Raw genomic sequence first — 17,387 nt, 5'->3', positions numbered from 1 at the left:
CATGCACATTTCATAACCAGTTCTCTCAGTTTCATGTGCCTCTCTCCTACTTTGGAAACTTCAGACATGCTCTCATCCATAATGTGTTGACCTAACACTCTTGGAGGAAATGATGTAAATGAGAAATGGATTACCAACAGTCTAGATGATTGTTCCAAGAGTGATTCTTTCACACTAAAGTGGAGTACGCATTTTTTTTTGAACTACCTGGCAGACTGTGACTCGAACCCAGAAACTAATCTCTCACAGGCTTCTATGAAGTTTGGAAAGTACGAAAGATGAAACGCAGAAGTGGAACTCTGATGATGATTGGTGAGCTATGACTGTATAGCTAAGCCACTAAGGGCATTGCTCACAAAGGGAAGATTACAGGCTCATGTTTTGGCTCAGAGCACAGTTTTAATCCAATAGGTAGCTTCAAAACAGAGCATATGCCATTATGGAGTAAAAATTTGTATTGCAGTCAGTCCCATAGGCTATGGCTGAGCATTTTCTCAATGATATGCTTTCTTCCTGATGTACTAGTACAGCAAGCAATACAGAAGAATATCTATGAAATTAGGCTAGTAAGCTACATGTTGTGGGGGAAAAAATGTGGAAAACCTAAATATGTGTTAGAAAGAAATGTCCATCACAAAATAGACGATCCTAGCCAACAGTTAAATATTGGAAAATAATTTCATTATTTCAATTGTTTTCTGAATAACTGGGTCCACAGTTATCAAATATTGCTTGAATGAAAACTTTTGGTTTCAGGATGAAACTTTATGTAATGAAAATAGAAGTATTCCATGAAATTACAGTCTAAGCAGAAACATATCTTCATTTAAACAGTTTCCTTATTAATACAATGCCATGTGCAACAGTGGAATTCTTGTCACAAGACATCTCAGTGGGTTCATCTTGTATGTCAACTATTGGGCTTTTATATTACAAAAGATCTAGAAGCTCATGTGGAGTAACAAAAACGCCCACTCTTCAGGTTACAACCCAAACTTTCTCTCACTCTACTCCAATTTTCATCACATCCTTTATAAAGTCATACAACAGTATTTCCTTAATCTTCATAATGTAGTATTTTGTTTCTTTCAGTTAATCATTGCAGGTATGTATATCTTATATTCCTTAAGCTCTCCCTGTTGCTCTACAGTGTTAGTATTAGATTCCTGGTTAGTTGAATACATCTATTTGTTCAAAAAGTAACTCATTTCTCAGAATTGTACAAGAAGCAAAAGAGAGAACACTTTTGATTTGCATCATGACTATGTACACTATTTGTAAACAAAGGGAAATAAAAATGAAATCTTGGTTTCTAAGTGAAAAATTTAAGATTAAATACAAGGTGTGTACAAAATTCTATAATTAGTATCCTTTCTGTTTCTCCTGTTTCTGTAGTAAAAGTGCAACTTCAAACATAGCTGACATCTGAAAAAAAAGGAATCTGCAGCCTAATGAATTCAGGTCACACATAACACCAAAGCATCAACTTTGGAAGTTTGTGATACAAAACACTTTTTTATCAATTTTAAGGTGCATTATACACTTAAACATAATTAAGCATGTAAAATATGTTACACATTTATTTCATGTTTAATTATACTTTGTTGTTCTAGGTTTTCCAGACTATATACTAAATCCAGCAGAACTGGATCAGAAGTACAAAGACCTAGAAATAAAAGAAGATGAATATTTTGAAAATAATATTCGCGTCAATAAATATAATCTGAAATCAAATTTAGAAAAACTTGATCAACCAGTTAATAAAACCAGGTATAAATGTTATTTGTATTATATGAACTTGAACTTGTTCATTTATAGTTTATATCAGTACATAAGATACTAAAACTGCATTTATGGATGCATCAAGAACTGTATGATTTGTGCTTCATGAAATAATAGTTGTCTGCAGGGATATATCCAGGCTACTTTTATTTTCTTGCATTGCTAATATAGTGTTGTTTCCTAATGTGAAATTCTAGCATCATAAAAATATTACTTTTGGAAGAGCAAAACTGCATGAAACACTAATTGAACTGCAAGATGTGGAAAGGTACATTTAACAAAATTTTAATTTCCATTTCTCTGCATTGTCTGATAGTTGGAGCATAAATCTATCCACTCTGCAAAGGGTCACATATACAGGGTGGTCCATTGATAGTGACCAGGCCAAATATCTCACGAAATAAGCATCAAACGAAAAAACTACAAAGAACAAAACTCATCTAGCTTGGAGGGGGAAGCCAGATGGCACTACGGTTTGCCTGCTAGATGGCGCTGCCATAGGTCAAACTGATATCAACTGCATTTTTTAAAATAGGAACCCCCATTTTTTATTACATATTCATGTAGTACATAAAGAAATATGAATGTTTTAGTTGGACCACTTTTTTCGCTTTGTGATAGATGGCACTGTAATAGTCACAAACGTATAAGTACGTGGTATCACGTAACATTCCACCAGTGCGGACAGTATTTGCTTCGTAATACATTACCCATGTTAAAATGGACTGTTTACCAATTGTGGAAAAGGTAGATATTGTGTTGATGTATGGCTATTGCGATCAAAATGCCCAATGGGCGTGTGCTATGTATACTGTTCGGTATCCTGGATGACATCATCCAAGTGTCCAGACCGTTTGCTGGATAGTTACATTATTTAAGGAAACAGGAAGTGTTCAGCCACGTGTTAAATATCAACCACAACCTGCAACAAATGATGATGCCCAAGTAGGTGATTTAGCTGCTGTCACGGCTAATCGGCACATGAGTAGCAGACAAATTGTGCGAGAATTGGAAATCTCAAAAACGTCAGTGTTGAGAATGCTACATCAACATCGATTGCACCCACACTATATTTCTATGCATCAGGAATTGCATGGTGATGACTTTGAACATCGTGTATAGTTCTGCCACAGGGCACAAGAGAAATTACGGGACAATGACAGATTTTTTGCACGCGTTCTATTTAGCGACGAAGCATCATTCACCAACAGCGGTAACGTAAACCAGCATAATATGCACTATTGGGCAATGGAAAATCCATGATGGCTGCGACAAGTGGAACATAAGTGACCTTCGCGTGTTAATTAATGGTGCGGCATTATGTTTCATTGCATGACATAATGGTGATGTACTTCCAACATGATGGATGTGCAGCACATAGCTCGCATGCAGTTGAAGAGGTATTGAATAGCATATTTCATGACAGGTGGATTGGTCGTCGAAGCACCATACCGTGGCCCGCACGTTCTCCGGATCTGACATCCCCGGATTTCTTTCTGTGGAGAAAGTTGAAGGATATTTGCTATCATGATCCACCGACAATGCCTGACAACATGCGTCAGTGCATTGTCAATGCATGTGCGAACATTACGGAAGGCGAACTACTTGCTGTTGAGAGCAATGTCGTTACACGTATTGCCAAATGCATTGAGGTTGACAGACATCATTTTGAGCACTTATTGCATTAATGTGGTGTTCACAGGTAATCATGCAGTAACAGCATGCGTTCTCAGAAATGATAAGTTCACAAAGGTACATGTATCACATTGGAACAATGGAAGTAAAATGTTCAAACGTACCTACGTTCTGTATTTTAATTTAAAAAACCTACCTGTTACCAACTGTTCATCTAAAATTGTGAGCCATATGTTTGTGACTATTACAGCACCATCTATCACAAAGTGAAAAAAGTGGTCCAACTAAAACATTCATATTTCTTTACGTACTACACGAATATGTAATAAAAAATGGGGGTTCCTATTTTAAAAAATGCAGTTGATATTTATTTGCCCTATGCCAGCGCCAACTAGTGGGCCAACCATAGCGCCATCTGGTTTCCCCCTTCAAGCTAGACAAGTTTCGATCTTCATAGTTTTTTCGTTTGACTCTTATTTCATGAGATATATAGCCTAGTCACTATCAATGTACCACCCTGTATACCCACTGGAATGTGATTTCACTGGCTGTTGATTATCTTGAAAGATGTAGAATGAACATATGTAGCACAGCTGTTTCCTTTCTACAAAGCAGGGAGTGTTTATTATGGTCGACTTGAATGCATGTATGTCACCTCTGATTTTTTGCACTGTTCGTATTGTATGTTTGCCAAGAAGTAATTGCAAAGAGACCTCGTCATGAAGTTTTAGCTTTATGTAGGACTAATCTGAACAAAATAATAAAGAACAACATGTACAGCTTCTAATACTGTTCAGTGACACATGTCCTTGGCAAAATAGAAATCATACTCTGGTTTATTTTCTGCTTAATATTGTTAATAACAATATACTGAAGACTATAACTCTGTATGAGCACATTCCGTTCCATGCTGTGACAGGGACTTTTGGGCTATTTGATGGCTCATCAGGAGGAGTGACAGAATATTTATAAGGGAAGAATACTGTGAGATTATGAGAAAGAGCAATGTGCCTGGATGTTTCTCCATCAAAGTGTTGAATGAATTCAAATGATGTTCTAGCTTTCAAGAAATGATGGCCCAGGCACTACAAAAAGATGAGCCAGCAGGAAGGGATATTTCTAATGAAAATAAAATTACTTTTCAGTTGTCTAAGTTGAAGAATACTGAATATAAATCAGATAAGAAAGAGAAGATTGTTGCCTTTGAGTACCTATATTTCTGGACTAATCAGTCACACATTTCCTCACAAATGCTCTGAGTCTACCTCAGGAGAAAGCATGCATCACTGGTTGTATTCCAATCATGATAAAGAAAGTGGAAGATCTCCACAAACTTGACAACATGTTCCTGCAGGAACAGTAAGTTTTATGAGACACTTTTCAAATGGCCCACAATATACACAGAAGAAGAAGAAATTAATGAGAAGAAAAACTGCTTGTAATTACATGTGAAATAACTTGATAAAAGTTTTTTTCTGACAGTTTATTGTTTATTTCATTACAATTTTTAAAATTCATATGATTGCAAGAGTCATACTTTGTAAAAAGGGCATATATACAACATGTAAAATGCATAATAATTGCTTGATATTCCACATGTTGGAGTAGCATTCCTTTCAGTATTGTGACAAAACATGACTGCAAAGCTGCAGAAAAGTTTCATGTGCAAACTTTTTGTTTCAAACTATCTATGAAGATTTTTGTGTCTACTGTAAACTTTCATTTTTGTTAGATATGTCATTTCTGCATCTTATAATTCAATTGCAGAAAATAGTAATGGTTCTATGAATACCAGGAGATGGATCAATGTGCATTCTGGTGTTTGTTGATCATGGCACTAGACTGGAATGAGTTGTAATATAGGCTGATTCATTTGTTCACTGATTCTTTCATTCATACGTGTTTCGTAAATACTTTTACAAAGGAGAGTCTTCTAGAATGTAGAATGAGTGATGTTATAGATTAACATGCAGAAACAACCACTGCAAGCTACTTCTGTAAAGTACACTAACAACAAATTATGCCTAGTGCTAATCTACTCACACTGAGAATTACGGGAATCACTTCCAGATGATATGAATGTACATATATTTCCAAATAAACAGTTACTCTGGAAAAGTCACTGATCCTCCTCTTAAATCACAAAATTGCTGTTTATATCTCATACATAAAACAAAGCATTTATGTAACTGTATACAGAACAACATAATCTGTCTACATGTTTAATGTAAAGATTAAAGCAAAGTGAAATTTACATCCATGAGTTCAAACATTCTGATAAATGGTATATATGGCAGCTAATAATGCATCTTTTAATTTGTTCTGGACTATTCAGAATCTTTTCTTCAATTCCCTGTTTCCTATTTATCAACAACATGTTATAACCTTTTACACCATTGTATAAAAGTACATTCTGAACCCTAGATAAGGATACACCTATACAAGATGGTCGGAGACAGTCTGAAAAGCTTGTAAGGGTGTTGCAATATAGGTTATGTTGTTCAGGAAAAAATTCAATATGCTGCAGTGTTTCTGAGTTATCTATCATTGAAGTCAGCAAATCAGGCTGTTATGTGTGCAAATTCAAGTGACCCACCAAATACAGTATCACCAAATGTGTTCTTCATTTCATTTCCTAAAACCAAACAAGTGAGTGATAAAAAATTGAACATGGGATGCTAACAAGGACTGAACCTAAACGAAAGGCTGAACAGTCTTGCACACTATCATCTACATTATGAGAACAACTGACACTAATTTTACCTGGCAGACTGCTTAAATTTGTGTGCACAATGGCCTGATGATCAACTGACACTAATTGTATGAGGCAAGCTACTTGAATATGTGTGCACAAGGGCCTAATTGGCAAACTTCAATGCTAATTAACTCAGAAATAGCACAATGTGCTGTGTTTTTTTCTTAACTGTCATCTCTCAGTACAACTTACCCTGAAACACCCTTATGAGGTTTTCAGACTGTTTCTGACCACCCAGATTATGGAAATTATTTTTACTTTTAGAGTGATGGTTGCTCATCCAAAATTCATTCTTATTATCAACCACAAATACCATCAGAGAGTAAATGCATTGGCAGAGAAGTGTAAGAATCAAAAGAGCCTTGAAAATATTTCTGAAAGATGTTTAGTTATCAAAGTTACATAATATTCTTACCACATATTTTTGTGGAATAAATATTTTTTCAGTTATCTGCAATCTGCTATAAGGACAGTATTGAGTAAAAGTATGTGAAGTGTGATAGCAATACCTTCTGTATGTAAACATAGCAGGAGAGATTTAGAAGAGCAAAGCAGGCAGAACAGAAACTTCTGTTTAACTCAACCATGTTTTGGTGCCAGCTCAGCTTATGCCCCATATAGTTCCTAGGAACTTCACACATGGATCCTCATATCGTATTGCCACTGATTTCTGCTTCTGCTACATGTAAGTCATTTTTATTTGTTTGGTTTTGCATAGTAGGGGTCTTTATACAATTATGGATAAATCAGATTACTGTAAACCAGCTGTAAGACTGTTTCAGACTGTGTCTCATTCTGATGTGATTGGGTCCTTTATCCATGTATTTATATATTTGAAAATATGACAGTTTTTTGAGAATCTTCCAAAATCTCTCCTAAATCATTTATGTAGGTTGAGAACAGGAGCAGGCAAAGGACTGAAACTTATGGGCTATTGTAACTCTAATGGTTGTCTAGAGTGATTTAAGATGTAATGACCACATAAATCTACTTGAAGGGAAGGCAGATCCCACATTGAGATTCATCAGAAGAATTTCAAGGAGCTGTAATAAACCCACAAATGAACTTACTTACAAAAACCCTTGTTTCGCTGATTATTCAGTTCTGTTTGTTGGTATGGAACCCCTGTCAAATTAAAATAATGGAAAAGACAGAGAAGATTCTAAGAAGACCTCCATCTTCCAATTCAGATATTGTTAATCACCATGAGAACACCTGTAAATGCTAAACTCATTTCCATGGCAGACACTATAAGAGAGGTACTATGAAATATCAAGATTCTTACACTCAGAAAGCCCAGAGACCATTATGAGTCAAGATACATTTTTACTTCCTTCAACTTATGGTATGGCACAAGCTATATTTTCCATGAGGTCACATCAATTCCTTCAATCTTGTTTTTAGTCCTATTCACTTTTTCATCTTGTCATAGTTTTATCTTATGAACACATTCACTTTTAAACACATATGTATAAGTTCATTCTTGTTTTTCTGTATTTTGTACATAAATTTTTTCCTTCTGCCTATAATTACCCTAGCTGTGACCCATTTTCTCACTTTAATAAATTAATCTTGAGCCAGATTTTTACGCTTCTTTTTGTTTTAAACAAAATTACGTAATATGTTGACAAACATAACTGGTTCCAGCATGTATGTAGTGTAACAACACATTGTTCACCAAATACCGTCTATGGTGTGTAGGTATGACTCAATGTATTTTGATTTTTAATTTACATAGATTATAAATAGAACTGGCCAAACAATTTACAGGTTTTAACTTTTTAAAATGGATTTATTTATTTATTTTTCCTATTTTACGATCTGAAAAGACCCAATGTAAAGCTCAAACTGGCTACAATTGTTATATTATGTGATTGTGTCTGAAATAAAAAAAAGTGTATAATATGTGAATCATTTTTCTCCACAGACAGAATGCCATTCTTTCCAACTACAGTTTTTCTCTTTGTGTATGTGTGTGATAACTCTAAAGAAAGAAAGATTGGGATTTAACATCTCATTAAAAGGGAGCTCATAAGAGATGGAGTACAAACTTAAATCAGGGAATGAATATGGAAGGAAATAAGCTATGCGATTTCAAATGAGTCATCCTAACACTCTCTGTAAAAGATTTAGAGGAAGTATGTAAAATTATACAAAGAGGGTTTTGTAGGCTCTTTATTTTTGTTGAAACTTCCAGGCTGAATTGCTATGCTCAGTACATAAAACAATTCTCAAATATTTCATCCTCATATATGGAGGACATATTGAACACTGGGAACCATGTATAAGTCATGTAATTTTATAAAGTCATTATTAGCTGTATAAAGAACACCACAGTTTGCAGTGGGATGCACGATGCATATGACTGTCTCTGACAGGTAACATACATCTCAATTACAAATAAATTATAATTATAATTTCTCCCTTTGTGCAAAGTCAGAATCAGGATACTTTTACAAAATACTGAAAAACTAAATCTGGGTGGCTGGTTGGGATTTGAGCTTCCATCCTGCCACATATAGCTGAGTGCCAACCAATGTGCCACATTGCTCAATGTGAAGATTGTGTTACAGTGCAATTTAGCAATGCTTTAACATCCAGTTTTAATTCAAATTGTGCAAAATGTTGTCAGAGAAACACACAGCATTGTTGCAAGAATAAAGAACAGAAATTATTAACACAAAATGTGTACTGTATGTGACTGTTTCAGAGCTATGACAGGTAGCTGTTGGTAATGCACCATGCTAGAGTCAATAGTCTACACGCCCTGATCAGGTTACTGTTTTTGAGATTCATATCAGCTAAATTAGAGAGTATCAAGGGCAATGTTAATGCCAATATTCACAAATACATGAGTTGGCATTTAGGCAGCTGAGATTAGGTTGAAGGCAAATAGAGTTTTCTGTTTTGTTTTTAATTTTTTTATACCATTCACCTATTTTCTTAGGTACGCCTTGTACCCAATGAACTACTATCTCTTGTGTGCTTACTTGAGTTGATCATATTGTAAGTGTGAAGGAAATAATACTGTCATGTGGTTATTAATTCTGTAACTATAAAGTGCAGGTCATAATGTGTCTGAAACACATTTTGAGGTATAAGTAGGAAGTAGCCCAACACTTAGTTAAAGAGGCATGGGAAAATACCAAAAAAATCGTTACCTTGTTGGTTGGTACATCATATTTTGTTTCCATCTAGTGTATTTGATTTATTTGGGTCTAATCACGTTACTTTTAATTGTTTGGAATTTCAACTGTGGGCTGCACTGGATATTTGTCATATTCCTAGGGAAGATAACTGAAGATTCAATTGAACCTTAAATCACTCCTTAGAAAGATATTCAGGAAAACTGATGTCTTACAAAGTACTTTCTTTTTCAGAATTTAAAGAAATTTATCATTAGTTTCTAGTTTCTGATCAGCATTTTGCATCTAATATTAGATGATTACTATCTGTGATTTTCCTAGACTGTATGTTTTATAAAGACAGATTCAATTAATATATTCTGTTAACATAATTACTTGCATTTTATGTGGTATTCATTTTTGTTAGTTTCATGTAGGCTGTCAGGGCAGGAACTTAAATATCAATAATTTAATCAGTCCAAAAAAAATTGAATATATTAGAAATACTGCTCTGTTTCAGAAATGGATACTTATGAACATATTTGGAAACTAGATCATGTTACATAGTTATTATTTTCCATATTTGCGATTATAGGTGGGGTATGACACCTCCCACTGTAAATGCCTACTATACACCAACCAAGAATCAAATTGTTTTTCCTGCTGGCATTTTGCAAGCTCCATTTTATGACATTGGACACCCAAAATCTATGAATTATGGAGCAATGGGAGTTGTTATGGGACATGAACTTACTCATGCATTTGATGATCAAGGTTTGTTGCCAATTAAAATTTTACTAATATCTACATGTTTGCACAAAAGTCTTGCAAATATACGTGTATACTGTGCATTCACTGTGCATCATACAATGTTCTACAGACATGCATGTCATTTATATGAGATTAAGCAATTTATGTGATGTCTGTGTGCTGATATCAATTTCATATGTTCTTATGCTTTGTTTATTATTTTGTATCTTGCATATGCTTTACATCCTGGTCACAACTTAAGCTGTAACTGTGCACACATAAGGACACCCAAAGGCACACATGTGTGTGCAGCTCCCATCCCCTCCCCCCTTGCACAAAAATATGTGTATGTATTATATGTAGCTCCAGAGAGGTCCAGTGTAGCTTGTAGCTTTTTTTTTAATGAAGCGCTGAACCATGACCATCATCTCACCTCTCTTATAGTGCTTTTGACTCTTATACTTTGATAATAGGTTCTATTTATTCTGTCAGTTAAATGCTGACACATGAGAGGTCAAATGTTGGTATGATACCAAGGACTCCAATTTCTGACAAAGGGGCCAGGGCAATATAGAGGCATCAAAAATAGTTTTGCATCACTGTGGTTCCCAGAAATCCTGAAGATAAACATTGACTGGGTTTGAACAGTCCACGGGTGTACTGCCAGTCCATAGTGTCCAACAGGCACAATATTTCAGCGATCAGACATGTCGCTATTGTCAGGTGCACTGATGAACTGAGCTCCTGAGGGCAGGCAGCCGTCCTAAATCCCCTTCTCCTGTGAGGAATTCTCTCCACGGTCCGCACCCATGGCCATGCGTCGGTTGTCGCTGAGAAGCTGGCGTTGGCATCTGTGGTGGCGTCGGTGTAACTGCCTCGTCCGCCCTGGTCGCTCATTTGTTTTGTTTGCTAAGCCTCTTTTTAACTAGACTCAGTGCTGGTTCCCATGCCTTGCTGAGGTTATAGCCGCAATCTCTGTTGATGAGTCAGTCCCTGGTACGAATTTTGATAGCCTCTCTAACGACGCAGTCCCAGTATTTAGATGTCTGTGCCAAGACCCTGGTATGTTGGTAGTCCATTTCGTGATTTTCGGACAAACAGTGCTCTGAGACTGCTGACTTGTTGGGGTACATATGTTGATGACACGTTTGTGATATGGCCCCATGGAAGGGACAAGCTCCTAGACTTCCTTACACACCTGAACTCCATACATCCGAACATAAAATTCACTATGGAGACCAAAGCAGAAGGATTTTTACCATTTCTGGATGTCATGGTCAAAAGAAGAATGGATGGCACCCTGGGCCATGGGGTATACAGGTGGAAATGCACACTGACCTGTATTTGCACGCAAATAGCTGCCACCACCCTTTGCAGAGGAATAGGGTACTAAAAACACTGGTGCACAGGGCACACACCATCTCCGATGCAGAGAGTCTGCCCCATGAGCAGGAACACCTCAAAACTGTATTTCAGAAAAATGGGTACTCGGAATGGCAGATCAGACGCACTCTCTGCCCCACCTCTACAGTACACTGTGTGGAGATGGACGAAGTCACGGAGGAAGAGATAGCCACCGCCTATATACTGTATACTGGCGCACAATTGGGCAAAATAGGACGAATATTGAGGAAACACTGAGTAGAAACTGTCTTTTGCCTGCTCAATAAAACACGAGCATTATTGGGAAGTGTCAAAGACGATCTCGGTTTGTGGAAGGCCGGCATAAACCAGATTCCCTGTGAGTGTGGGAAGACTTACATTGGACTGACAGTGTGCATCATCAAAGATCATTGCTGAGAACATCAGAGGCACACTCGGCTTATGTACCCCAACAAGTTGGCAGTCACCGAGCACTGTTTGTCTGAAAATCATGAAATGGACTACCAAGATATCAGGGTCTTGGCACAGACATCTAAATACTGGGACAGCGTCGTTAGAGAGGCTGTCAAAATTCGTACCAGGGACAGACTCATCAACAGAGACTGCGGCTATAGCCTCAGCAAGGCATGAGAACCAGCAATGAGTCTAATTAAAAAGAGGCTCAGCAAAAAAAACAAACGAGCGACCAGGGCGGACGAGTCAGTTACACCGATGCCACCACAGATGCTGACACCAGCCTCTCAGCAACTGCTGATGTGCGGGCGCAGTTGTGGACCGCGGAGACAACGCCTCACAGGGGAAGGGGATTCAGGACGGCTGCCTGCCCTCAGGAGATCAGTTCGTCAGCGCACCTGATGATGGCGACATGTCTGATTGCTGAAATATTGTGCCCATTGGACACTATGGGCCGGCAGTACACCCATGGACTGTTCGAGCAAGAAATATGCTGGGAGAAGTTGAAGAATTACATTGACTGTGGGTATTGTATGACAGACACAGTCCATTTGACTGTTCAGAGATATCACTAAACCCACCCAAAGATGTAAACAACCATGCATGAGCAGTGCCTATTAAATGGAGGGGGTCCAACAGCCAATCAGTTCCAGTCATTCCACCAGGAAGGAGGTACATGGCTTGTGTTGTCTGTCATTCAACCATGCCTAGACAGTCAATACCGCAATTTGATTGTGTCCACATTGTTACTTTGTGCCAGGAAGGGCTCTCAACAAGGGAAGTGTCCAGGCATCTAGAAGTGATCCAAAGCGATCTTGTTCAGATATGGAGGAGATACAGAGAGACAGGAAATGTTGATGACATGACTCACTCAGGCCACCCAAGGGCTACTACTGCAGTGGATGACCGCTACCTATGGATTATAGCCCGGAGGAACCATGACAGCAATGCCACCATGTTGAACCTTTTTGTGTTATGACTCAAACTGTGCACACAGGCTGCATGATGCACAAATTCACTCCTGACATCCATTGCAAGGTCCATCTTTGCAACCATGACACCATGCAGCACGGTACAGATGGGCCCAACAACATGCCGAATGGACTGCTCAGGATTGGCATCACATTCTCTTCCCCCATGAGTGTCTCTTATGCCTTCAACCAGACAATCATCAGAGACATGTTTGGAGGCAACCTGGTCAGGGTGAACGCCTTAGACACACTGTCCAGGTAGTGCAGCAAGGTGGAAGTTTCCTGCTGTTTTGGGGTAGCAATATATGGGGCCAACACATGCCACTGGTGGTCACTGAAGGCACCGTAATGGCTGTACGATATGTGAATGTCATCTTCTGCCCAATAGTGCAACCATATCGGCAGCATATTGGCAATGCAGTTGTCTTCATGGATAACAATTATTGCCCCCATCATGCACATCTTATGAGTGACTTCCTTCAGGATAATGACATCTCTCAACTAGAGTGGCCAGCATGTTCTCCAGACATGAACCCCATCGAACATGCCAGGGATAGATTGAAAAGGGCTGTTTATGGACGATGTGATCCACCAACCACTCTGAAGGATCTATGCCAAATCGCCATGGAGGAGTTGGACAATTTAGACCAACAGTGCCTTGATGAAGTTGTGGATACTATGCCGTGATGAATACAGGCATGCATCAATGCAAGACAATGTTCTACTGGGTATTAGAGGTACCGGTGTGTACAGAAATCTGGACCACCACCTCTGAAGGTCTCACTGTATGGTGGTACAACATGCAATGTGTGGTTTTCATGAGCAATACAAAGGGCAAAAATGATGTTTTTGTTGATCTCTATTCCAATTTTCTGTACAGGTTCTGGAACTCTAAGAACCAAGGTGATTCAAAACTTTTGGTGTATACAACTTTCGGGAGTTAATTTGTGATCATATAGCAGCTCCTCCAGCAAATTCCACACCTAAGACCTCAAGGGCAAAAGCTGTATTGCCTTTGAGCAATGCACTCCATATAGAATTTAGCCAATCAGCAGGAGTGAAAAGTGAGTCCCTGGCCTCTTAAAACTGGGACAATTTTGCCAACATCCACTAATCTTAACAGAACAGTCCCTTGGTTCTCAAGTTTGGGAACTGTGCGTGGAGTTAACACCTACAAACTGTAAAACTGTCGCCATTAGGAATTGTGGCAGAATAGGTAGAAGAACTACAAAGAGAAGATAAGAAAACATGGGCTTAGATTTGAATTTTAGAATGTGTAACACATGAAAAGAAAAGGAACAGCAGTTACTATTGTCTCCAAAATTAACAGATATAATCTGAATGTCAACAAATCTATGGGAATTAAGTCAATTAGAAGAAGGAACAATAGTTATAGAAAACTAAGTAATTATTTATGAGTGCCAGTTGAAAGGCACGTACTAATGTATGAGATATGATAATTTCTCTGGTGTTTCTTTTGACAGTTATACATCAGCAGACAACAAACATATTATTTGTAGTCAAAGGATTTAAATTTACAAATGAACCATATACTCTTGTTTTTGACAAGCATTTTTTGCCCTAATTAACAATCATAACACAATAAAGCATCATTGGTCAAGAATAAAATATTTTCCATAATGAGCCTCAACTAGACATATGGAAATCTACAGCATTCACCTGTATCACCACTAAATAAAAATTTCAACAAAAAACTGCCAAACAGGTTGAATAAAGTGTCAAAATACAGACATAACATACTGCAGCTCATGATTTGAATCTACATTGTGTTTAATTCATGTTTCTTGCAAGCTATCTACTTTTTGTATCTGCAGGAAAATGTCAGCATGTTTTTAAGAGAGAACAATGTCATTTTCATTTTAAAGGTTTCTCAACATATTTCCACAGTGCTCTGAGAAAAACAGTTATTGTCATTCATAGTACATACATTTGGACATGTAGTTAGCAATAACAGATTAACGAATATATCAGTTTTCCTGTATGCAAAACCTTCATAGAGAGATCTTTTTCTGCTTTACTGTCAGTGCTCATAATACAAAAATCATATGCCAAAACATATTCTTTCTTCATTTCCTATTTCTTGCAGACTGAAATAGCTATTATCTGATACTGATATTACTAAATCAACAAAACAACTCCAGCCTGTAACACATTCATTAACTTTTTTAAATGGTGTCATCTTGCTTTCAGCTGTTAGTGCTTGCAATTTCAAAATTATGCCCTTTTCAAGTGTAAGATTTTGACCAATAGGTTTACATTAGGCAGAGATTTCTGTGTAATGCAAACCTGAATCTCAAAAACATATGCTTGTAAATGGCATAATGCCAAAAATGCAATCATAAAATAAAACTCTAACAGCTGAAAGCAAGATGACATCATTAAAAATATTTATAGAATCTGTGGGCTTATATTACAAGAAAGTAACATTCATTAACAATATCTCATCTTAGCTGTACTACTCATCAAGAGACTCATAGATAACCATGTGTGGGAAAGTAACACATAATTTCTAGATGCAAACTTTTGAAAATGGATGAACAAGTATTTGACATCCAGTCATTCACCTTAAAATAACAACTTGAAAATGCATACATACAGATGTTGTATAACATACATTAATTTCAATTGATGCTATCTGAAAACAGTCCACATATTTGTACAGCTACATACAAAAATACTATTTTTTTAGCTTCAAGATATTCTTTAATACTGTAGACATGCTATTAATACTATATTGGAACTGTATATGTACCAAAATTTGTGTAATACGTGATGAAATTCAGAAGCCTTTAAGTTAGTGTATATACCTTCCAATTACTGCTATTTTCATCTGTCTCTCATAGAAATATCTGTCTGTGGCAAATGGGCTCCAATCACATGTTTTTCAGTTACTCAGTATTATATTGCAATTATCTCAGTTCCCTGCATAAGCACATACACATAATACACAGTAAGCAGATGATACCTAACTAAATAGTTTACAGATGACTGACATTTACATACAAAATTAGATTTTATTACCATTTGAGTAATCCTTATTTTTTTGCATTAAGACTTCTGCTACTTCAACTATCCTATTCAGCTTACAAGTATTTCAGGAAATCTAATGAGACAATTTTTAAACATTAATTTTTTTTGTTCTCCCAGATTGTTATATGTGTGATCATTATACACTCCTGGAAATGGAAAAAAGAACACATTGACACCGGTGTGTCAGACCCACCATACTTGCTCCGGACACTGCGAGAGGGCTGTACAAGCAATGATCACACGCACGGCACAGCGGACACACCAGGAACCGCGGTGTTGGCCGTCGAATGGCGCTAGCCGCGCAGCATTTGTGCACCGCCGCCGTCAGTGTCAGCCAGTTTGCCGTGGCATACGGAGCTCCATCGCAGTCTTTAACACTGGTAGCATGCCGCGACAGCGTGGACGTGAACCGTATGTGCAGTAGAAGGACTTTGAGCGAGGGCGTATAGTGGGCATGCGGGAGGCCGGGTGGACGTGCCGCCGAATTGCTCAACACGTGGGGCGTGAGGTCTCCACAGTACATCGATGTTGTCGCCAGTGGTCGGCGGAAGGTGCACGTGCCCGTCGACCTGGGACCGGACCGCAGCGACGCACGGATGCACGCCAAGACCGTGGGATCCTACGCAGTGCCGTAGGGGACCGCACCGCCACTTCCCAGCAAATTAGGGACACTGTTGCTCCTGGGGTATCGGCGAGGACCATTCGCAACCGTCTCCATGAAGCTGGGCTACGGTCCCGCACACCGTTAGGCCGTCTTCCGCTCACGCCCCAACATCGTGCAGCCCGCCTCCAGTGGTGTCGCGACAGGCGTGAATGGAGGGACGAATGGAGACGTGTCGTCTTCAGCGATGAGAGTCGCTTCTGCCTTGGTGCCAATGATGGTCGTATGCGTGTTTGGCGCCGTGCAGGTGAGCGCCACAATCAGGACTGCATACGACCGAGGCACACAGAGCCAACACCCGGCATCATGGTGTGGGGAGCGATCTCCTACACTGGCCGTACACCACTGGTGATCGTCGAGGGGACACTGAATAGTGCACGGTACATCCAAACCGTCATCGAACCCATCGTTCTACCATTCCTAGACCGGCAAGAGAACTTGCTGTTCCAACAGGACAATGCACGTCCGCATGTATCCCGTGCCACCCAACGTGCTCCAGAAGGTGTAAGTCAACTACCCTGGCCAGCAAGATCTCCGGATCTGTCCCCCATTGAGCATGTTTGGGACTGGATGAAGCGTCGTCTCACGCGGTCTGCACGTCCAGCACGAACGCTGGTCCAACTGAGGCGCCAGGTGGAAATGGCATGGCAAGCCGTTCCACAGGACTACATCCAGCATCTCTACGATCGTCTCCATGGGAGAATAGCAGCCTGCATTGCTGCGAAAGGTGGATATACACTGTACTAGTGCCGACATTGTGCATGCTCTGTTGCCTGTGTCTATGTGCCTGTGGTTCTGTCAGTGTGATGATGTGATGTATC

At 38.7% G+C, this 17,387-nt stretch overlaps 1 protein-coding gene across 3 annotated transcripts in view; it reads left to right on the top strand.

The window, feature by feature from the left end:
* The window catches only part of LOC124721627 (endothelin-converting enzyme homolog), a 416,974-nt gene that overhangs the window by 381,753 nt on the left and 17,834 nt on the right, over positions 1 to 17,387 (top strand). For all 3 annotated transcript variants that reach the window (XM_047246685.1, XM_047246686.1, XM_047246687.1), the window contains exons 11-12: positions 1,614 to 1,770; positions 9,893 to 10,071. In XM_047246685.1, the coding sequence (XP_047102641.1) occupies positions 1,614 to 1,770; positions 9,893 to 10,071 (336 nt within the window). The remainder of the gene's footprint in view (positions 1 to 1,613; positions 1,771 to 9,892; positions 10,072 to 17,387) is intronic.

The sequence above is a fragment of the Schistocerca piceifrons genome, chromosome X, assembly GCF_021461385.2.
Source record: "Schistocerca piceifrons isolate TAMUIC-IGC-003096 chromosome X, iqSchPice1.1, whole genome shotgun sequence".
Taxonomy (NCBI): Eukaryota; Metazoa; Arthropoda; class Insecta; order Orthoptera; family Acrididae; genus Schistocerca; species Schistocerca piceifrons.
The sequence above is the reverse complement of the archived record's forward strand: the minus strand, read 5'-3'. Positions and strand labels throughout refer to the sequence as shown.